Source organism: Cricetulus griseus (genome assembly GCF_003668045.3).
Source record: "Cricetulus griseus strain 17A/GY chromosome 1 unlocalized genomic scaffold, alternate assembly CriGri-PICRH-1.0 chr1_1, whole genome shotgun sequence".
NCBI lineage: Eukaryota > Metazoa > Chordata > Mammalia > Rodentia > Cricetidae > Cricetulus > Cricetulus griseus.
The window spans coordinates 60,497,857-60,520,937 of NW_023276807.1; the positions used below are offsets into that span (position 1 = coordinate 60,497,857).

The 23,081-nt window shown below is 44.0% G+C and overlaps 2 protein-coding genes and 1 long non-coding RNA gene across 5 annotated transcripts in view; 2 read left to right on the forward strand and 1 right to left on the reverse strand.

The window, feature by feature from the left end:
* The first annotated feature begins 68 nt into the window (after window positions 1-68).
* Gins4 (GINS complex subunit 4) lies at window positions 69-8,608 on the forward strand. The gene is made up of 8 exons (XM_027395300.2): window positions 69-274; window positions 664-777; window positions 2,814-2,900; window positions 4,435-4,548; window positions 5,951-6,048; window positions 6,178-6,266; window positions 8,075-8,165; window positions 8,239-8,608. The coding sequence occupies exons 2-8, from the start codon at window positions 682-684 to the stop codon at window positions 8,333-8,335; spliced, it is 672 nt and encodes a 223-aa protein (XP_027251101.1). The 5' UTR covers window positions 69-274; window positions 664-681; the 3' UTR covers window positions 8,336-8,608.
* LOC103159381 lies at window positions 5,913-20,699 on the reverse strand. Of its 3 annotated transcripts, none has more exons than XR_003481147.2 (5): window positions 20,442-20,699; window positions 17,280-17,348; window positions 9,668-10,107; window positions 6,468-7,037; window positions 5,913-6,373 (listed from the first exon to the last, which is right to left on the reverse strand). It is a non-coding gene; the product is annotated as an uncharacterized LOC103159381 (long non-coding RNA). The 3 variants fall into 3 exon arrangements; XR_004772612.1 differs by having other exon boundaries at window positions 9,668-9,820; window positions 20,442-20,690; XR_004772611.1 differs by lacking the exons at window positions 17,280-17,348; window positions 20,442-20,699 and having other exon boundaries at window positions 9,668-9,820; window positions 9,982-10,040.
* The window catches only part of Gpat4 (glycerol-3-phosphate acyltransferase 4), a 37,544-nt gene continuing 35,150 nt past the window's right edge, over window positions 20,688-23,081 (forward strand). The window contains exon 1 of the mRNA XM_027395299.2: window positions 20,688-20,819. The gene's annotated coding sequence lies outside the window, so the exon portion shown is untranslated. The remainder of the gene's footprint in view (window positions 20,820-23,081) is intronic.

The following is a 23,081-nucleotide window of genomic DNA, read 5'->3' on the forward strand; positions in this document are numbered from 1 at the left end:
GCCCTCCGGTGGGCGGGGCAAATGGGGCGCCTGTCCACTTTCCCCGGGACTTGATTGGTTAATGCTCCTCAGTGCGCTGGCGTCATTCCGTGGACGCTATGTTTCGGAAAAGAGCGCGGGATTTGCAGCTCCGGAGGTCGGGTTGGTGCTGAGTTGTCCGCAGAAGCGTTTCTACGGGAGCTCCAGCCGGGATCCCACCTCGGCCCGGGAGCGCCTCCGGTGGAGCTTCCGCCCGCGGTTCTCAGCCAGCGTCCCGCTCCTGGCCTACTGTGAGGTGAGCGTAGGGGCCCGGGCGACATAGGTCAGTTGTAGCCGCGGACTGGATGTGCCGTGCACACAACGCGATGAAAGTTTCACATCTGAACCGAAATGGGTGCCTGGGTCACTAAGGCAAAACAAACAAACTGCTATTGGGGACGAAAAGGAGCACTTGCGGTTTAGTACCACCAGGTGCTTAGTTCCAGGCCCATGCAGTGGGAAAATTAGGAGAGAAAATGACAACCGACCTAATCCCTGAGGGACTAAGCGCAACACTGAAAATTAGTCTGTGAGTTCTCCGTCCCTGGCCAGTGATTCCCCCTCCAGCCCCAGTAAACATTGCCCTAAAAGCCTTTTGCAAGTAAATGGGGAAAACGTGGCAGAGTGTTGGTTTATTTTCATTAGGTTCCTGGTTCAGAAACGATGACAGAGGTGCTGGATCTCCATGAACAGGACTCTGATGGGGGTAGTGAGGAGGTGGTCCTGACGCCTGCAGAGCTCATTGAAAGGCTGGAGCAGGTAAGCCCCACCCCCGTAATAGAACCCCTATGTCCCTTTTTAGTCCTTAACTTACTCCAGGTGTGCAGTACCAGGGCTCAGGAAATAAGGACACCGAAGGTTTATTTCTGAAGAGCAGTGTTTATAACATATGCATAAAAACCTCATCCTGTCATTCCTGAAGCATGGCTAGTGGAGGACAGCTTTGGACATACTTAGAATGCTTCACAAAGCAAGGCACCACTGTGGTATTTTCAGGATGTTAAGATGTGTGTGGTGGGAGTATGCAGTTATCTATTGTCTGTTGTCTGTCCCCTTCCTCCCCACTGGAGAATGCCTGATTTAGTAAGAAAATGCCAGCATATCTTCTAGTCATAATAGCAATGATTATTTTTTTGTACTCTAGTAACTTAGATTTATTTATTTATTTATGTTTTTGGGTGGACAGGGTTCCTCTATCTAACACTCCTAGCTATTCTGGAACTAGCTCTGTAGACCAGGCTAGCCTCAAACTCAGGCTAGCCTCAAACTCAGAGATCCACCTACCTCTGCCTCCTGAGTGCTGGGGTTATGGGCTTATGACACCATCACCGAGGCCCAGTAACTTAGAGGGTTTCATTAGAATATATATATGTTTCATTAGAATATATATGTATGTATGTATGTGTGTATGTTATATGTATATGTATATGCTATTGTAGTTATGTGTATATATATATAATTATATACACACATATATATCTATAAAATCTCATGAAACTCTGGTAGTTTAGGAGTTCTGAGATAATGCTTGGGTTTTTTTGGTTGGTTGGTTTTGAGATAGGGACTCACTATGCATCATTGGCTGGCCTTGACTCTCAGAGATTGCCTGCTTCTGCCACTTGTGTGTTATCAGTAAAAGCATGCACTATGATACCCTACAAATTCTAGAACATGTATGGCATATACTCTTGAATGGTGTTTAGAGAACAGCTGACCATGGGGTGCCCAGCTCCAGTGGATATGTCTGCAACACAGCCCCTACTCCTCAGGCTCAGGGAATATCAAAGAAGGGGAGCAGAAAGACTGTAAGAGCCAGAGGACCAGGAAATCTGCTGTGCGATGTATGACAGATAAGCCCATGGCTCAATAATAATGGCTGTTTAAACAAGACCTGAACAATGAATGGCAACACCAGCTGACATCCCAACATGAATGGAGGAGATCTCACAAGGCCCCACCACTAAGTTAGCTGCAGGCAATCAACAACTGCTTAGAGAGAGAGAATTAGTCTTCCTTGAGGATGACATCCCTAAATGATTATCCAATACCAAATGGTCAGTCCTAAAAACATATATACAAGCAATACTAAATGAACCAAGCAGGTTGTAATTATGTGTTTATTTGCATATATATATATATATATTATATATATTATATTATATATATATATTAAAAAGAGACCATGAATTTGAGAGGGAGTTGGGGAATGTGGGAGGGGGCTGGAGAAAGAAAAAGAAAGGGGATGATGTATTTTAAATAACAGGCTTAAAAGATTTCCTGCAATGCAGTGTTTCTCATTTCAGTGATTGTATTTGTTTTCTGGGACTGTGTAATCAAGCCCAGATTGAGTGGCTTACCCAAGAGATTTATTTTTTGTATTTAAGAGGCTCAGATCACTGTACTTGCATGGTTGGTTTCTTCTGGGGCTTCTCTCCTTGGCCTGTTGGTGGCTCTCTCCTGTGTCTTCACTTGGTCTGCCCTCTTGGCTGTGTCTGTGATAAAATTTTGTTTTCTGAAAAGGAGGCGGGTCACATTGCATTAGATCCCATCCTCATGAGCTCATTTTAGTACCCTCACCTCCTTAAAACCGTTTCCAAACAGTCACACTTGGGAGCACCGAGTTAGAATTACAGCATTTTTTTGTTTGATTTTGTGGTTCTGAGGACAGAACCAATGAGCTGGCTCCCATCTGGTAGTCTTTCGTGTGAGACACGTGTCTCGTTGATGTGCCTATGAGCTGTCTCTAGGTTGTTGTGCTCCATGGTGTCACTCATTCTCCCTGTGTTGGTTTATAGGCATGGATGAATGAAAAGTTTGCCCCTGAGCTACTAGAAAGCAAGCCTGAAATTGTCGAGTGTGTTATGGAACAGCTAGAACATATGGTAAGAGTTACTTGTCTCTGGGTTACCGAGGAAGAGAAAGCTAAAAGCATTTGGGCAGCATAATGAAATGTGCTCTGATAGCATGTCTTTGTTTGACTCAGTCCAGTGCTTTAAAAGAAGTTCCAACTGTATTGATCAAGGTTCTCAACTGAAAGAGTGAATATTTGTATGGGGGGATTTATTACATTGGCTTACAGGCTGTGGTCTGACTCCCAACAGAAAAGCCAAGAATCTGATAGTAAGTAGTCCACTCCAACAGGATGTATGTCTCAGCTGATCTTCAGTATAGGTTGGAATCCTACTACTAGGAAAGGAATGCCTCAGCATCAGGGTAAATGAACTTGCCATTGAGACTGAGGGCAAGCAGGCAAAAAGCAAGAGCTTCCTTTTCCCGTGTGCTTTTTTTTTCCCCTCCTTCTTTTGAGACAGGATTTCTCTGTGTAGCTTTGGAGCCTGTCCTGGAACCTGGAATTCACTCTGTAGACCAGACTGGCCTCGAACTCACAGAGATCCACCTTCCTCTGCCTCCCAAGTGCTGGGATTAAAGGCATGTGCCACCACCCCCGGCTCCCATGTAAGCTGCCCACAGAGTGTATGGTCAGTCTTTCCATCTCACATAATATCAAGGAAATCCCCCGCAGATGTGCCCAGCTGCTTGGGTTTTAGTTGATTCCAGATGTGGTCAAGATGACAGCCAAAATTGGTATTGCATCTATGTTTATAAACTACAAGAGTTTCCATAAAATTTTTGTTTCCATTTTTATTTTATGTGTATGAACGTTTTGCCAGCATGTATGTGCATGTGGTACATGCATGCCTAGTGCCTACAAAGCCCTTAAGAGGGTATCATATTCCCTGGAACTGAGGTTACAGATTGTTATCAGCTGCTGTGTGGGTGCTGGGCACCAGACCCGGGTCCTCTGCAAAAACAGCAAGTACTGCCAACCACTAAGCCCTCTCCAGCCCAGGAGTCCCTGTAAATACCAGCATGTCAGCTTCCCGAAAACATAATACAACTTTGGATGTCAGTCTTTCCTTCCACCTTGAGACAGGGTCTGTTAGTTGCTCACTGCTGTGTATGTCAGCCTAGGTGGCCTGGGAGTGTCCAGGACTTTCCCTGTCTGCCTCCCTTTGTGACACATGAGCACTGGGATTAAAGACAACATTACCCACATCTGGCCCTGCACTTAGGATCTGAGAATGCAAACCCAGGTTCTCATGCCTACAGTAGCAGGTACTTTACCCACTGAGCTATCTCCCCAGTCCCCAAACTAGTTTTAACATGCCTTTATAGACCCTTGGACAGTTCTGCTGTTGCCGTATTGCCTTCTTCACAATTAGATTGGAGTCCTAGACCATTGTAACTGGTCATTTTCAGATTCTATTCAAATAGTCATCTTTAAAATGGATACTTTCGAATTATATACCTAATAGAGTTCTTTGTTATCTTACAACGACATAATCTTGGGGTCCTTGACTTTGCCAGTGTTTATGGTGTGTTTGAACATAATGATTTAAATTTCTCTTATGATAGGAAGGAAATCTCAGAAGAGCCAAAAGTGGGGATCTGAAGGTCAGTATCCATCGAATGGAGATGGAGAGGATCCGCTATATCCTTAGCAGCTACTTGCGGTGTCGACTCATGAAGGTTTGATGGGCATTAATGCAGTAAGATTTGGGCTATTGAATAGCATGGGGAGAAGATCAGGACCTGAAGATTCTAAGCCCAGCATCACTGGAGCCAGAGAATAAGGAGAGTACATTCTAGGAAGTGTAGCTGAAACTATAGGTATTGATGTTGAGCTTTTTTAGGTCTTATTACTGTTTTCTAAGCTATGTATCTTATTTCTGGACGTATTTCTTACAATTAAATGTCATTTTTCTATCTGTGTATTCTCTATATATTTTTTCAGCTTTTGTATGAGTTTCAACTCCTAGGAAGATACCTGTACATTAAATATTAAATGATATCCCTTCTTTTCCTTAACATTAGATAGTTGTTTTCTAAGAATTTCTTTGCCAAAAGCTTTACTCTATGAACTGTTTTCCTTTTGGGGGTCTTGATGTTAGTATTCAGGCATCTGTACTGGCTTGTCCTTGGGGTCTTGACAGGATATGTCTTCAACTGCAGCCACTAAGAGCACCACCTGTGCTTATTCGCCATGTTCCCTTTTAAAAGGGTCCTGCCCATCTGTTTCCCTCTCCTGTCTCTCCCCCATTCCCTTTCTTTCTTTTCTACCACTCTTGTCCTCAGGGACCCGTCTCTGTTCCCTTCTCTCCTCTTCCAGTAAGCCTCCCCTGTAAGCCCTGTTGTAAGGTGTGACTTCTCTTCCTACTGTGTTTAAATGAACAACACTTGGAATCTATCTTTCTCTGAGTTCTTGGAAGCTCGCTGTTTGTGTTTTTTTGTTTTTTGTTTTTTTTGTTTTTTTATTAATCCCCAGTGCTTGGGGAACTGGGCCTTGCATATTTTAGACTGGTGCTCTACCACCAAGTCACACTCTCAGCTCCTTGTCAGTTTTATTGTTGCTGCTGCTATTAAATATACCTCTATGGGTGTTTTGCCTGCATCTGAGTCTGTTCACAGTGTTCTTGTCTGGTGCCCATTGTATTCCTTGGAACTGAAGTTACAGATGGTTGGGAGCTGTCATGTGGGTGCTGAGAATTGAACCCAGGTTCTTTGTAAGAGCAATAAATACTCTTAACCACTGAGCAATTTCTGTAGCTCTTGTCAGCTTTAAAATTAGTAATAACCTCCTTCAGCAAGCCCCAGTGAGGGACAATGTCTCAAAAAACCAGGTCAATGACAGGTGAGAAATGAAAACCAAGATGTCTTCTGGCCTGCACATGTATGCACATACATACATGCAACACCCCCCCCCCCACACACACACACACACACACGAACATGCATAGGCACACACAAAACTGAGCCTTGGTGCAGCTCAGTGGCCAAGCACTAGCCTAGTATATGCAAGGCACTGAGATCAAGGAAGCAAACATGTGAACCCAGAATGATCAATTTTCATTTTTATTATTTATCTTCACAGATAGAGAAGTTTTTCCCTCACATCCTAGAAAAGGAGAAAATGCGCCCTGCGGGGGAGCCTTCCGTCCTTTCTCCAGAGGAGTTTGTCTTTGTCAAAGAGTAAGTGAGGAAATTGGAACTGCTTCTGCGCTTGCCTTCCAGCATGGGCTTTGTCCACAGTGCTCAGCATGGTAGCTCTGGTGGCTCCTGTTGATGTACACTACAGCCGTTTGACTTTCTTTGTTCCAGGTATATGGATCACACAGAGACCCATCTTAAAAATGTTGCCTTAAAGCACATGCCTCCCAACCTGCAGAAAGTGGACCTCTTGAGGGCAGGTAAGCCACCTTTTCCAGATCAAGATCAGGACCATAAAGTACATCCCAGACATCCATCTTTAGATACCTGAGAGTCAGCTCTCTTTAGTCAGTATGCAGAGAAGCAACTAAGATAAAAGGGAAAAAAAAAAGGAAGGGTTCTGGTTAAAAATAAAAGCAATCAAAACTAGATGTCAAGGTTACTGTTTCAGCATTACTCACCCTGTGTCCTGCAAATGGGATTGGACTCATGGCTGCTACTCCAGATACAGACTTCTTTGTTTATTCAGCCACATACTTTCTGAGCATCTTGGAGGATCCTGGGCCCTTCTGAGGTCTAGGGAAGCAGGCCCCACAGATTTCCTAGGTTTTAGAATGTAGTAACTACAAAGGAGGCTAGAAACAGTTTTCTGCCTCTAAAAAGGGCTTTTCAGCTCTGTTGTAAAGATCGGCCAGCTGAGCTTTTATGGGTTGTCAGTGAGATCCACGTCCCTCTGCTTCATAGCCCACTGAGATGAATCTAATGAGACAAAACTGCCAGACCAAATCAAACCTGTCTCCAGAAGACCAGGTCTTACCTGGTTTACTGAGCTCAGTGTCCCCAGGCCACACATAACAGCACTGCCCTCATCTTTTGCCCTGGCATGTGTGCTGCACCAGGAGGCCTGTGGTGTGGAACAGTCCTAGCACTTTTGAACAGCTCCCAGTTTTGGCGGTTGGATGTCTAAGATCAAGGCACTAGACTTGGTGTCTAGTAGGAACTTGTCCCCTTCATGGTTTCTTCTGTGTGCCCTGCATGGCCAAAGGGAAGAAGCAAGCATTCAGGCCTCTTTTAAAGTCACTATACCTTTCTGTGTTTTAATCCCTTCTTACCCGAACACTGGTCAGACTGACTTAGGGCCTACCCAGAACAGTGTCATTTAAACTTAAGTACCTTCTTAAAAGCCTTCCTCCATAGTTCCATTTCAAAGACCAGAAGTTATTGCTTGCATATATGAATTCCAAAGGGATATACTTTATTGCCTGTGAGACCTGGAACAAAGCACTTTGTAGGATTCTAAATCAGTAATTTCACTGACACTGCCATAAGAAGTCAAGGAGAAGCATAGCCCAGCTGTGGCACACATTGACAGTGTTAGTGGTGGTGGAAGGGTGGCAGCAGTTCCTCAGCCTTCATCACTGCAAGACTACTTAAGGTTAAGACCATATTCCTTTGTCTTAGTCAACACTGTGACCATGTAACCCAAGCTTCACTGTATATAAGCTCCTAGATCTTGGTGTTTATTTCTATCTCAGCCTTTTTGTGGCATTCCCAACTTCATTTCCCATCTTTAAATCCTGGGCTTATAAAAGAAAAAAAAGCACATCTGCTACTTTGTTCCCCACTATTGAAAGCATATACCACTAATGTGAGGCTTCACTAATGGCTTAGTTCCCGCCTCATCTGGAAAGATGTGTTAAAACTTGTTTGTATCTTCCATGAATTGCAGTGGTTCACACTCATCTGGGCTTCACTTTTCAAGATTTGCTATCTATAGTCATCCATGTTCCAGAAATACAAACTAGACAATTCTAGAAACAACATGTAAGTTTTAAATCCTGAACTCTTGGGACTAGAGAGATGGCTCAGTGGTTAAAAGCACTTGCTGCCCTTATGGAAGACCTGGGTTCAATCCTGGCACCCACATGGCAGTTCAGAACTGTCTATAGCTCTAGTTCCAAGGGTTCCAACACCCTCTTCATCACAAGTCTCAGTAGATTAACCCTAGTGACTTCTGTCATGTTGAACCTATTAGCTGTTTATGATTACGTTTGTCCTTTCCTGGCAGTTCCCAAACCAGACCTAGATTCATACGTGTTTCTGAGAGTGAAAGAACGACAAGAAAACATCCTAGTAGAACCAGAAGCAGATGAGCAGAGGTGAGTGGCACGTGTGGCTTCCCCATGGAGAGGTAGCTAAGCTCTGTACATAAAACATGTCCTCCTCTTTCAGAGACTATGTTATTGACTTGGAGGAGGGCTCACAGCACTTGATCCGGTACAAAACCATTGCACCTCTTGTTGCTTCTGGAGCAGTTCAGTTAATATAAAACAGCACAAACAAGCCTGAGGACATGGAATCATGGACAACATTAGAAACCCCATTTCCTTTTGTGTCTAAGAATAATGAAGTCATGCTCCATACAGTAGGCTTTCCTCAGCAATTCTCGGACTACTTGGCCACGGAAAAAGAATCAATGTGGATTCCCTTCATTACCACACCCTTCTCCTAACTCCCTACTGTTCTAGCCAGCACCAGCAGATGGGGCCCTTGCTCTGTTTCGATACTCAGCAAATAAATGAACTGTTGGGTGTGTTCCTTTTCTTTTTCTACTATTTATTGAGCTCAGGAAAGGTCATGAAGAGGCTTCTCCACTCTGCCATGGTGGGGAGATGGATTGGGCATAAATTGATAATAACAAGAGAATTCCTTTTGCTTTCCTGATAGAATATCATAAGCAGACTAAAGCAAACAGTTATGGTCTGCTTCTATACATCATTAAATGTGTGGCCTAATGTTTTGGAACCTCAGATATTGGACTTAACACAAATTAACTGAAGAAAGTCACAACTAGCTAAGCCACTGTTGAATGTCAGGCTTGTGGTAGGAGTCGCCTTTGGATAGCTCTTAGCCTACTTTCTAATGAAGTAGATTCTCCCTGTGCCTTATGCAGCTTTGCCTGGCAAGGCTTCAGGCCATCTGGCTGTCCCTGGTCCAGCCTCTGAACAGAGAGTCATTATTAACTGTCCTAAGTTGGGACCTCAGCAGTATCTGGGGATATGGATAGAATGGCCTAATGTGAACAGCTTAACACCTGAAGGGAAGACAGCTCATGAGTTAGCACCTTGAGACTGATGAAAAGCAGCCCGTGTTTCAGTCTCTTCTTCCTTTCTTCCTTTTTATTTATTCATTCATTCATTCATTCATTTTGTTGCTGATTTTGAGACAGGGTAGTTCTGCCTATCCTTGAACTCACTATATAGACCTGGCTATATAGACATAAAGACTTTGGGTATGAACCCAAAGATACACCTGCCTCTGCCTCCCTGTTGTTGGCATTAAAGACTTGCACTACCATGCCCAGCCAGTCTCTTTGTGATAATGCAGATTTTCACTTATACAACATGATCAGAGAGTAAGCCACTGAAATTTTTATCACTGCCAAGAGAACCCCATAAATAAAGGCAAGGAAAGTTCTCTGTAAACAGAGGCGTTTGGCATTTATCTAGTAAACTGCATCCTCTAGAGTAGCTCTGTCCCCAGTATTAAACAAATGTGTATGGAACAGACAGTGTGGCAGGTGTACAATCCTGAATTAAATATTCTTTGTCCCTACTTAGAAAGTATGTTAAGTCCCTTGCAGGGAATTAGGGTGACTCACCAGAGTGACCAAATTTGTGGTTGTCCTAAGTTTGCATTATATTGCTGCAATAAAGCCAAAAGTAGCTTGGGAAGGAAAGAACTTCTTTTGCTTGTACTTCTACAACCAAGTTCACCATTTGATGGAAATCAGGGCAGGATCTCAAATAGGAACCTGTAAGCAGAAATGAAGGAGAGGCCATGGAGGAATAGTTAATGGCTTTCTCTTCATGGCTTGCTCAGTCTTCAAATAAAGGGGAATTTGCATTTCAAAACCAAATGGAAAGATTTTACTTTTTTCTTTTATAGTATTTTGCTTTAGGGTTAAAAACTTACCACTGGGGGCTGGAGAGATGGCTCAGTGGTTAAGAGCACCGACTGCCCTTCCAGAGGTCCTGAGTTCAATTCCCAGCAACCACATGGTGGCTCACAACCATCCATTATGAGATCTGGTGCCCTCTTCTGGTGTGCAGATATATATGGAAGCAAAATGTTGTATACATGATAAATAAATAAATCTTTAAAAAAAAAAAAAACTTACCACTGAAATCATGACAGATGTTTTCATCAGATAATTACATCATCCTTTGTTCTAAGCTTGTACAGCTATGCAAGACTTAGCTAAATCACAGGTTTGAGAGTGTAAGTTCAGTGGTAGAGTGGTGCCTGCCCTGGGTTTCATCAAGCTTTCTTTTTTTTCCTTTCCTCCAGGAAAATACAGTGAAACTTAACAAGACACTTTGGTTACAAGCATAAAAAACGAGATTGAGATTGTACCAATAGGAAAGTATTCTGACCCACAACTTAGACAGCTAAAAGGAAATAAGTTTCTTGGGTTGTAAGCTTTGATATGAGAGGAAGTTTCAAGCCTGTTAGAGCTATAACTTGGTGCCCAAATTGATCCCAGCCCAAATGAATTTTTTTATTGTCCCCCGTTTTCTATGAAAAACTTTGTTGGTTATCAGTTGCTTCCAGAAGAGGAAGGAGTAAAGGCAATTCATGTTCATTCAGCAGATATCCTATGTCATGTGAAACAAGGTTAGAAGACATGGGTGGGTAAAAAGCATTTACAAGGGTCATAATTGAGACATTAAAGAACGGCAAAAAGGCTCCCTGCGCACACCTTTAATCCCAGCATGTGGAAGCAGAGGCAAGCAGATCTCTGTGAGTTCAAGCCCAGCCTGGTCTATAGAGCAAATTCCAGGACAACCAAAGCTACACAAAGATACCCTGGGGAAGGGGGTGGGGAACACGACAGGGACAGGACTCACACAAACAAAAGATAAATTGCCATAGGAGAAGAGGAAGTTCTTTTGGAACAGTTAAGGAAAGTCACTCTGCCTTAGGTCTTACCTTGCGGATGAATATTTGTGGGGGTTCTGTTTGAATAGACGGGAATCTCACTATGTTGAGAAGTAATAAATTTTACAGCATGGGGTATATAAAATGCCATGGGATCATTAGTAATTAGGGTCCATATATCTGAATAAAACATAATTGAGTCAATAGGGGGGTCAGGCTCCAAGTAGTCATGACTAGTTGTTAAAGAGTGTAGAAACCTAGATTTTGTTTCTACATTGTAGACAATGAGCAAGCTGCATTCCACATATGACTTTAAATCCTTATTGTAGCCCCCAAATAAGCATAGTTCTCCATTGGCTATCGAGTCCTGGTCATGTTGTCCTTTCTCTTAACAATTTATCTCTTATGTCTACAGTTTTACTCTTTTATCTTCACTTAGATCCCACAAAAATTCCTTAGGGAACTAAGAAATTACTCAGAATTTCTAGCTTCATCTGTTAAGTTAAGCATGTTGGAATGAGTACTAGACACTTGTAACTCTCCTTACAGACAAGCCTGCCTTCTACCCCCAAACAAGCTGGCCCTCATGCTGAGAGAAGGGGTATTCTGCCTCACTCTTATAATTGATCCTCACCTCTGAAGTCTTAACACTTTGTGACTTCCAACCAACATTATATGCTTATTGATGTTGCTTGCTAGTTTGACAGCAATGTAATAAATAAAACTAGAGATCTTGGAGAAAGTTCATCAGTCTGCTTCTTAGTTCCTCAAGTTTATTTCTAAGTCAGAAATAAATTCTGAAATTTCTATTTCATCCCAGAATAGTATTTCTGGATTGATGTAATGGTTTCTTGCTTTTAGGAGAGAAATAAGAATTACATCCCCATCTTCTAAAGTTGAAAGGAGCAACAACTTTTGCTCCTGTGTTGGGGATTGACCATAGCACCTAGTCTTCAGTATACCTAAGCATCCATTCTTCTACACTACTCCAGCATTGACAGTTAGCTGGAAGGGTACAGGCCAGATACAGTCACCACTGGGGAAGGGAGGGAACCTGAGGCCAGAGAGGGAGCCAAGAGCACTGCTGACTGCAGCAGCTGAGTGCATGCCACTGTGTGTCAGAGTACAGGTCTGTGCCTATGTCAGTAGACTCCAATAATTGCTGCCTTGCTCAGGGCACCACCTCAAATTGGGCTGTTCAACTGCACAGCTGGACTTCATGCCTCCTGTCTCTGCTAACCAGACATGATAATTTGGTTCCAAAATCCATCTGCTCCAGGAATAAATACAAATGCTGGAGGCTCTGGGGTGATGAGCTGATCAAGAAGACCACCCCTGCCAGAGTCAGCTTGAAAAGACCCATGAAAAATGGAAAATTCATAGAACTTAGAAGATAAAACAACTCATATATCTGAATACTTGGTGGAACTGTTTGGGAAGGATTAAGTGGTATGGGCTTTCTAAGGTTTCAAAGGCCCATGCCATTCCCAGCTGTGTGCACCTGCGCCCCTTCTGCCTCATGCTTATGGATCACATATAAGCTCCCAGCTCAGCTACTGCTCCAGCACCATGTCTGCCTGTTTCCTTCCATGTTCCCCACCATGATGATCGGAAACTGTAAACAATGCCCAAAATATGTCTGTCCCATGTTACTTTGATCATCATGTCTCTTCACAGCAATAGAAAAATTAAGAAACAGTCCTAGGTATTTACCTGAAGGAGTCCAGGCCAGCTTATCACAGAAATACCTCCACACCAATATTTATTGCAGCACTATTCACAGGAGCTAATGGAGCCATCCTATATGTCCAACAACAGAAGTGGACAAAGAACATGTGCTACCTATAAACAACGAATTTTTTTTTCATCCATAAAGAACAAAGTTACATCAATTGCAAGAAAATGGATGTAAGTGGAGATAATTGTTAAGCGAATTAAATAATTCAGTCTTAAAAAAAAAAATGTTTTCCTCTCTTGTGGTTCCTAAATTTTAAATAAGCATTTAAAGGCACGGTTGTGTATATAACATGGAAGTAGAAGCAAAACTGTCTAGGGGGACAAATAAATAGATGTGTGATTATGAAGAGCGTGGGGGGGGTGGACATACAGTCAAAATATATCCTTATGTAACCCAGAACCATGTGCAATAAAAACAAAGGGGGGTGCACACCTTTAATCCCAGCTCTCGAGAGGCAGAGACAGGTGGATCTCTCAGTTTGAGACCAGCCTGGTCTAGAAGAGCTAGTTCCAGGACAGACTCCAAAACTACACAGAGAAATCCTATCTCCAAAACAAAACAAAAAACTACAATTAAAAAACAAGGGGGCAGAATGAAGAAAACATTGAAGTTTTCGTTTTCTCAGAAAAAAATATATAATTGATAATAAGCAGTACTATTAATAAACACCTTTAACAATGGTGCCAAGGCAGGAGGACCAGCTTGGGCTATGAAGGAAGACCCACATCTCAAAAAGTCCCACAAAATTAGAATTAAATTTTTAATTATACTTTCCATTGTTTTCTATAGAAGGATTTGTATAATAATTTTCTAAATTTAGTACAAACAATTTTTTAATAGTTTATTCTACCAGGCAAACATCCTATGGGTTTCCCTTCTAGTCTCCCACCAGGGATCCAGACTACTTAGTGTTCCCTGTTATGTCCATTTTTTTCCTGATAGGGCTCTGCACTGTCACTTCTAACCTGTTATATGTCTTTTTTCAACATTTTATTTATTTCTGTATTTTTTTTAGGTATCAGTGCTCTGTCTGCATGTATGCCTACATGCCAGAAGACAGGTCTCATTATAGATGGTTGTGAGCCACCATGCGGTTGCTGGGAATTGAACTCAGGACCTCTGGATGAGCAGCCAATGCTCTTAACCTCTGAGCCATCTCTCCAGCACCCCTGTTGTATCTCTTTTATTTTCTGTTTCTGTGGTGCTGGAGAGTGAACCCAAGGCCATGAGCATGATTAATTGTACCCCGACCCACTTTTTTTTTTATATCTACATGTTTTGCTTTAATTTAAAATCCACATATTTAGGGGAAAATAAATATAAATACACAGTATCTCAGATGAACTTTGTTAATCAGAAGTTCTCACTTTTGAAAATGTAATAAGCAATGTATGCTAGGTGTGGTGTTGTACTGTTAGTTCCAGTACTCTGGAGGCAAAGGCAGGTGGATAGATCTCTGAGTTCAAGACCAGCCTGGTCTATAATATAGCAAGTTCCAGGCTAACCAAGGCTACATGGTGAGACTATCTTGAAAAAGAAAAAGTCAGTTGGTAGTGGAGCACACATTTATTTAATCCCAGCGCTCAGAAGGCACAGGCTAATTGAACTCTGAGTTTGAGGCCAGCCTGGTCTACAGAGCTAGTTCCAGGACAGCCGGGGCTACCCTGTCGAAAACCAGTAAAAAAGAAAAAAAGAAAAAATAAAAACCCCAATTATAGGCCATTTCATGAAATAGGCCACTCCAGCCTCACAGCCAAAGGTGGAAGGACAGCTGACCCCACAGGGTTGTCCTCTGACCTTCACGTCATACACTCACATTTAACACACACACATTTTAAAAATAAAGTTTTATGCAAGATAGAAGCCTTCAAAAATGAAAACCCAAATACCCATTTCTTGCTTAAATGTGATTCAGAATGGACAGTCATATAGAACTTTGGTTAGGTACATGGGCCATGCTCCAGTGGCACAAGACTAAGGGGGAGCCGGCAGAGCCTTTCTTTTTCTTTTTCTGGGTAGTCTAAGTCTTGGGTATGGGGCAGGACCACTCTGGAATGAGTATCTTAGAATAGAAAGTGACCTTTCTAGATTATATCTTTGCTTTGAGAAAAAGTGATTTGCAGTTCCTATGCCCCACTTTAAGAGGAGAAATTATGATTTCCATGGCTGACTTCAGGAGAGAAAGAAAGGCAAGAGACAGGGAGACGGGCAGGGGGACTTTGCTTTTGAGCTGCTTCTAAGACCTTCCAACCTTTTAGCTCAGAGTACTAAGCATGTCAAGGTGCCATGTTGGGGGGAGCAGGTAATCAATTTCCAAACCTCAATGTATACATTCAGAGATAAAGCCCCTGGCTGAAAGCAGCTGAGAGTCTCATAGAGAAAATCAACAAGAGTCAAGGAATATTATGTTCTTGCAAAGGTGAAGGAGGAGGATAAAGAGTTATGAAAGAACATAGGAAGGACTCCAAGACTGTAAGAACCACAGAAATGTCCCCAAAGAGGTGCTCTAGTCCAAGGTTGAAACACTGGAGGAGGAGTCAGGCAAGAAGGCTGCCTGGGAAGCCATGGGATCCAGGAGGAGGCGGTGCCAAAGAGCTGAGCCTGGAAAACCATAAATGAGATTGGTGTGTGGAGAGACCGTTTCTATCTTGTATGGGAGATTTAAGGAGACCCAAACATTTAAAGAGTGATTTACTAGGCTGTAGAGTCTGGGATTTGTGCTACAAGAGTTGGGAGCTCTGAAAGGCTTAAAACTGAGAACTAATGGAATCACTTTTGGGAATCTCAAATATATAGATGTGAGAGGGGAGGGGAGGGAGATTGTGGAGAAGGAAGCCAGGCTCATGTTTGAACACTTGGTTCCACTCTGATGTTGGGTTAAATAATTGTGGATCATTTGGAATTTGAGGCATGGCTGGGAAAGGTAGACTGTTCCAGGTGGGGAGCATTTCACTGTGTAGCCTAACCCTGGTTCCACTCCAGAGCTCTCTGCTTCCTAAGCTACCAAGATGTCTTCACTGTAGGTGATATATCACCACCCATACCAAGCCAGCCACCATTCTTTCCCTACCAGGACAGCCTGTACCCTCTGGAACTGTGAGCAAAAATAAGCAATGCAGTCCTGTATTTTAACACCACCCCTGTTCACTCCTCTGTTGTATCCTGATTCACTTACAGGTGTAGGCTGTTCACTTACCGTCTCCAGTTTAGTATATCAGCCCCTAATCCCAGGTGTTCTTTGGTGTTTTTGTTTTTGTACAAGGTGGCTGCACTGTGTCATCAAGATTGGCTTTGAATTCATTATCCTCCTGCTGGGATTGCAGGTGTGGACCTCTGTACCAGCTCTCGTTCTTGTTTTAAGGTCCCAGTGACTGCCCATTTGGAGTCATATACCCTAAAACTAATGGCTGTGATTAAGATTGTCTAAACCACAAGGTGGTGGTGGCATATACCTTTAATCCCAGCCCTTAGGAGACAGAGGTAGGTGATCTCTGTGAGTTCATCAGGCCAGCCTGGTCTACAAAGTGAGTTCCAAGACAGAATCCAAAGCTACATAAAGAAACCATGTCTCAAGAAAACCAAAACAACAACACAACAAAACCCACAAAAAAAAAACAAACAAAAAAAGATTGGTCAGACCAGGGTGGGAATCAGCTATTTTATCAAAATAAAAGTAGAGAAAAGGGACAAATAGCCACACAGCCTGAGCACTACTGCTTGTGTTTTTTAATAAGGTTGGAGTCAGTGGAAGGGTTGTTACTGTCATTGGATTCCCCTACTCAAGATTTAATAGGATTAGATTTCTCTACACATTCCTAATTACAGGAACCAGGTGTGGTGGTTCAAATAAAAACTCCCCATTGATCCATCGGGAAAGGCACTATTAGGAATGGCCTTATTTGAGTGGGTGTGGCCTTACTAGAGGAAGTATGTCACTGGGGGTTGGCTTTTGAGGTTGCAGATGCTCAAGTCAGGCCAGTGTCACTCCTCCTGCTGCCTGCCAATCCAGATATAGAATTCTGAGCTACCTCTCCAGCATCATGTCTACCTGCATACTACCCTTCTGCCCACCATGATAACAGTGGACTGAACCTCTAAACTGTAAGCCAGCTCCAATTAAATATTTTCCTTTATGAGACTTGCAGCAGCTGGGCATTGGTGGCGCACGACTTTAATCCCAGCACTCGGGAGGTAGAGGCAGGTGGATCTCTGTGAGTTCAAGGCCAGCCTGGTCTCCAGAGCGAGTGCTAGGATAGGCTCCAAAGCTACACAGAGAAATCCTGTCTCGAAAAACCAAAAAAAGAAAAAAGACTTGCAGTGGCATGCTTTTAATCCCAGCACTTGGGAGGCAGCAGAAGCAGGCAGATCTCTGTGAGTTCGAGACCAGCCTGGTCTACAAGAGCTAGTTCCAGGACAGCCTCTAAAGCCACAGAGAAACCCTGTCTCAAGAAAAAAAAAAAGAGAGAGAGAGAGAGAGAGAGAGAGAGAGTTGCAGTGGTCATGGTGTCACTTCACAGCAATAGAAATCCTAAGCCCCCAGGTCTTGCTATCCATGAGCAACTTGAAGCCTTATGGAAAATAATGCTTTACCTACCTCCTAACATCATTTGGTCATCAAAGCTGGGCCTTATCACTCAGTAGACATCACTAAGTGACTCTGACTCTGTGGAGCAAAGAAAATCAATAACTCCTAACAATGTTAACTTCATCTTAATTTTATTACAAAAATTATAATTTTCCATCTACACTAGAAAGTACACAAAATGTAACAGCTTGTATTTATTTTCTCTTTTTTCATTTTTCTTCCTAATAGTACATCCTCCTTAAGATCTGACCAGTTGGGAACAAAGATGGGATCTTGGGTCTCTTTTTCAGCTACATGGAATTTTACTACCTAAATAACCATAGTTTAATTGACCAGTCACTTGGGATTGTTTCCAAACTTTTGCTACAATAACCACTGCTCCATTGAATACCCTGCACACTTGTTCACAAATGATAGCTGTAGAATGAGTGCTTTATATAGTGTACATAGTAATCCCTTGTCAACCATATGCACTATAAATATATTTATCACCATTTCTTTCATCACACAGTAGTCAGTTAATGCAACCAGCTTTCCTTCTTTACATTTTGGGGGTTGGGAGGAAGGTCCGTATGTGGCTCAGGCTGCCAGGAACTCCTGATCATCCTCCCCCAGTGCTGGGATCATAGGTTGTGACATGCACTCAACTAGCCACGATCTTATCTTTTTTCCCCCCAATCGGTACAGATTTGCAGATATACGCTCTTAGGCATCCCCACAGCCAATTAAATAGTGTGGTCAAGCTTGCAACCTAGTACCTCCAACTCAGAAAATCAGTTACCTTTCCCTGACCCCACTGTTTGTCAAAGGAAAAAAATGCTGTGGTGTCCAGCTCTTCAGATGGCATTCACAAGGCAGTGCTTATCCAGCTGGCTCCTTCCCAACTGAGTTAAGTAATCTGATTGATTCAGTAGATCGTTTCCATTTCTAACTGGTTGAAATGTTATTCCAACTCAAGGTCTCTGTGTGGGTGAAAGGCTTTTGAATCTCTGAAACTTTGCACGTATTCAAGCATGTGTTTCAGGTGTGTTTATGTGCTTAGCCAGTTTGTGGGGTGTTTTAAGCTGTTATTGTGATCTGTGATAATCTTATGAGTAATAAAGATTTACTTTGGACTATTTATAAGCAGAAAGGTTTTTTTTTGGGTTCACAGCTCCAGGGTTTTCTTTTTTCTTTTTTTTCTTTTTTTTTTTTTTTTTTTTTTGGTTTTTTGAGACTGGGTTTCTCTGTGTAGCTTTGGAGCCTATCCTGGCACTCACTATGGAGACCAGGCTGGCCTCGAACTCACAGAGATCTGCCTGCCTCTGCCTCCCAAGTGCTGGGATTAAAGGCGTGCACCACCAACGCCCGGCCTGTTTTCAGTCTTTTTAAAATGTACTTATTTTTATGAGCATTGTGTCTTGCTATGAGTGTTGGGTCCCTTGAGCTACTATTTAGGTGCTGATCATTGAACCCGGGTCTTCTGGAAGAACAGTCAGTGCTCTTAATCACTGAGCCATCTTTCCAGCCCCGATTTTCAGTCTTTAATAGGTTCCATTGCTGTGGTCTGTAGAGTAGCAGAACACATGGTAAGGAGTGAGGGGGAAGGCAAAGCTGCTTAGAAGTCCTGCTGACCAGGAAAGGGATGGGGACTGGAGTCTCAATGGTTAGCTTCCATCCGTCTCCTCTTCCTAAAGGTTCCACCACTTCTCAACAGCAGAACGAGCAAGCAAACCATTTCTGACTTTTTAAAATAATTTTTACAATCTATTTTGATCATGTTCCTTCCCCTCCCACAACTCCTCCCAGATCTCTGCACTTCCCTCCACACTCAATTTTGTTCTTTCTCTGTAAAAAAAAAAAAAAAAAAAAAAAAGGCCCACAAAAACAAAAATTAAACAAGCAAAAGACCAATACAAAAAATATGCTGAAACAAAAAGTGGAAAAAAAAAAACCAAAACATGGAGTTCATTTTGTTTAGTCAACTACTCCTGGGCACTGGGCCTGCCCTGAGGTGTGGTTCCTATACCCAGTGAGACTCATTCACAAATAGCTTCTTGGTTAGGGATGAAGCTTTGTATCCAACTCTACTTCACTATGCTGGAATTTTTGTCTGGTGTGAACCAGTGCAGGCCCTGTGCCTGCTGTCACAGTCTGTGAGTTCATATGTGTGTCAGTCCTGTTGTGTCTGAAAGACAGTTTCTTTGGAGTCTCCCACCACCTGTAGCTCTTACAGTCTTCTGCTTCCTCTTCAACATGGATCCCTGAGCCTTGAGGGGATGGGTTTGAAGAAGATCGATCTCTCTTTCTCTCTCTCTTTCTCCCTCCCTCCCTCCCTCTCCCCACCTCCACACTATCTAACTGTGTGTCTCTGTTAATTCCCATTTGCTATGACAAGCTGCTTTTCAGATGTGGGCTGAGCAATATGTCATTAGGAGTCAAGACTAGAAAGATCATGGGCCTAGAGGAAAACAGCGTGGGGCCAGGTTCACCTGCCACTCAAGGTCCCAACCCATTATTCATTATTCCTAACAGGTGGTAATAGTAAAACTAATGTGCATATCAATAAATATGCCTTGTATATCTGTTACATACTTAACATTACTGGAGTTGTGTAAAAATTTCTATGGCAAGAAGAAATCGAAAAGTGGAAAGGTGTAAGTCCTGAATTAGGGAAAGGGCTTGGTTCTGTAGGAATTAAATAAAAGCAAGAAACTTGGAGATCAGGAATGTAGCTCAGTTGGTCAAGGGCTTTTGTAGCATTCATGAAGTCCTGAGTTCCATCCCCAGCATCTTATAAACTTGAGATGTGTATTTTTCCCAGCATTTGTGAGGTGATATCAGTAGGTTCAGAAGTTCAACCTCATGTTGTCACCTCAGCGTTTGGGGCAAGCTTGTACTACAGGACACTGTCAGAAAAAGAAAGGGAGGGAGGGAGAGCGAAATGCCCCCCCCGCCCCGCCTCCTACACACACTCCTCTTCAGACCCAGGTCGGGGAAACAAGCCTGAATTAGAACAGAGGCTGAGTTAGAGAAGTGCAGCTGGCCAAGCAGCCAAGTCCTTGCCTTTCTCAGTGTATCAGGAGCAGCTCGGGCAGGACCGGCGGCGCTGGGGTGGCCGCTAACATTTCGTGGCCAGGAAGACCCGAACCTCACCGGACCCGAAGTCCCACAATGCTTCAGTAAACAAACCTTGCTCTTCAGGTTCATTCTCTCTCTTCCAGGACCAGCGGGCGGGCCACAGAGCATTCGTGCCTGGGGCGGGGCTACCTTGGGGGAGGGCGGGGAATGACTCGTCGCCGGCCAATAGGCAACGGCGGGAGGCGGGCGTCGCCTGCGCCCCACCCCCTGCCCTCGCCCCTCCCGCGCTCTGTTCTCTCGAGGACTGCACATGCGCGAGTGCGCTTGACGCCACGGTGGGCGGGGCGCGGGGGGCCACGTCCAGCGGCGTAGACAAAGGCGGGCGGGCGGGCGTGCGCACGTTCTGATGTAGGCCTGGGCCGGCGGCTGGCAGGGCAGGGCAGGGCGGGAGCGACAGTCGGCGAGGACTGGAGCCGAGCCTCACGGCCGGTGAGTTGGAGGGACCTGTTCTTGACGGACGGCCCTGGCCCCGGCCGGGCGCGGGGCGCGGGGTCGGGAGCCGCTGTCCGGGGTCCGGCCGGTGGGGCAGCCGCTGCCGGGCGGCCGGAGCATCTTCTCGCCCGCCCCGCTCCTCTCCTCAGCCAGCCCTGCTGTCTCTTGTCTCCTCTTTAGACCCTTCTCCGCTCTCCTCTCCTCTCCTCTCCTCTCTCCTCTCCTCCTCATCCGGCCCTCTTCTCCCCTCTCCTCAGCCAGCCCTGCTCTCTTCTTGTCTCCTCATCCGGCCCTCCTCTTTCCTCTCCTCAGCCACTCCACTCCTCATCCGGCCCTTCTCTCCTCCGCCAAACCTCTCTCCTCTCCTCTCTTCTCTCCTCTCCTCAGCAGCCCCGCCGCACTCCTCATCCGGCCCTTCCCTCTTCTCCTCAGCTGCCCCGCGCCTCTCCTCAGCCATCCCGTTCTTCTCTCCTCCTCTCCTCATCCCGCTTTTCTTCCCACTGGCCACGTTTCTCCAGCTGACCGCCGAGGCCCTGCGAGGCCCTGAGCTGAGGAGCGTGGCCGAGAACCGGGCGTTAGATCACGTGGAAACGCCTCCACCGGTGGTTCCCCCTGGAATACACTTTCCCCCCGGCTGGGCTCACACTTTTCTTTTTCAGGTCGGTCTCTCCCTTCCTCCCTTCCTCCTCTACTCTAGTTCACTTGGACGAGCCACCGCGTCCGCCTCTTTTCCTGCCCTTTTCACACTCCAGACTCACCTTGGTTCCATGTCCTCGGTGGCAGCATCCTCCTGCCTGAAAGTTTTACTTATTTATTCACTTTCCGTCTTACTTGCATGTAACTTTGTTGGCCCAGAAAATTACAGAAAACCTATGTGAAATGGTTCCGTTTCATACTCAGCTCTTCGTGCTTGTTATCAATAGATAGCCTTGAGAGCATTTGAAGAACTTTGGGTCGGAGGTCGTTTTCCTTAATTTTAGCAGAACTTTAAGAACCGATGCTGAATGGCAGCATGCCTTGGAGATTGTATCGAAACCTTGTAAGAATGGACATTTAAATCATTTAAACTGAAATCAAAGACCGTGTGAACAAAACTTCTGCACTCTTGACTGCTGTGAATACTCTTTTCCCGTTCTGAGAGTGATTTTCTTTTCAGATCTATATTTTGGAGTGTTTACGATAATACAAAAACAATATTTCTAGCTAGCATATGTCCATTATTTAGTCTCAGTAACACCCATGGTTAATCTTGTGCCATCTACATCCCCACTTTTTTTTTTCTTCTATGTCTCAGAAAGAAAAAAATGTTAGCTCTGGAGTGTATCCTCATATGTATGTGTGGGTAGGGTGGGGTTGGTTTTTAATTTTGTTTTTACCAGCCCCAAAAGAGTTGTTTTGTTTTGTTTTGTTTTTCGAGACAGGGTTTCTCTGTGTAGCTTTGGAACCTGTCCTGGCGCTCACTCACAGAGATCCGCCTGCCTCTGCCTCAGGAGTGCTGGGATTAAAGGCCTGCGCCACCAACGCCCGGCCCCAAAGGAGCTTTTGATAGTAAGCCCTACAAGTCAAAAGTAGCTTAGGTTTCAAAATAAAGATTGTAGCATTGTATAGAGTCGTTATGTATTTTTGTTGGAAGATAACCTATTAAAAGTTCTTCCTTGAGCTGAGGTGATGGCTCAGTGGATAAAGTGCTGCACAAACATGAGGTCCTGAGTTCAGATCCCTATCATCCATGTAAAAGGCCAAATGTGGCACTCATCTGTAATCTCACTGCTGAGAGGCAAAGACAAGAAGATCCTGCAAACCATTTGGTAAGATCCAGGTTCTGTAATAGACCCCGTCTCAATAACATGGACAGGCTTGAGAGATCAGTTAAGAGATCTTGCTATTCTTTCGGAGGACCTTGATTTCCCTGCACTGTTTGGTGGTTTACGGTTAGCAGTAACTCCAGCTCCAGGGGATCCTATTGCGACACATGTACACAGACATACAATTACACAATTAAAAATAAAAACAGTTGGAGAAAATGGCTTAGAGCTTAAGAGCAGAGTGCTCTTACAGAGGACCTAGATTTGATTCCCAACATCTATATGGTGGTTCACAGCTGCCCATAATTCAGTTTCAGGGGATTCAGCACCCTCTTTTGGCCTCAGGCTCCAGATATACACAGACCTACATGAAGGCACAACACTCATTGACATAAAATAATGAAACATTAAAAAAAATTTTAAGTGGGGAATGACTAATTTCTAGTTTCAATAT

Coding starts and splice junctions, on each gene's coding strand:
- Gins4 (XM_027395300.2), top strand. CDS start 682: ATGACAGAGGTGCTGGATCTCCATGAACAGGACTCTGATGGGGGTAGT. Junction 2,901..4,434: donor TGGAACAGCTAGAACATATG/GTAAGAGTTACT, acceptor CTCTTATGATAG/GAAGGAAATCTCAGAAGAGC. Junction 6,267..8,074: donor AGTGGACCTCTTGAGGGCAG/GTAAGCCACCTT, acceptor CTTTCCTGGCAG/TTCCCAAACCAGACCTAGAT.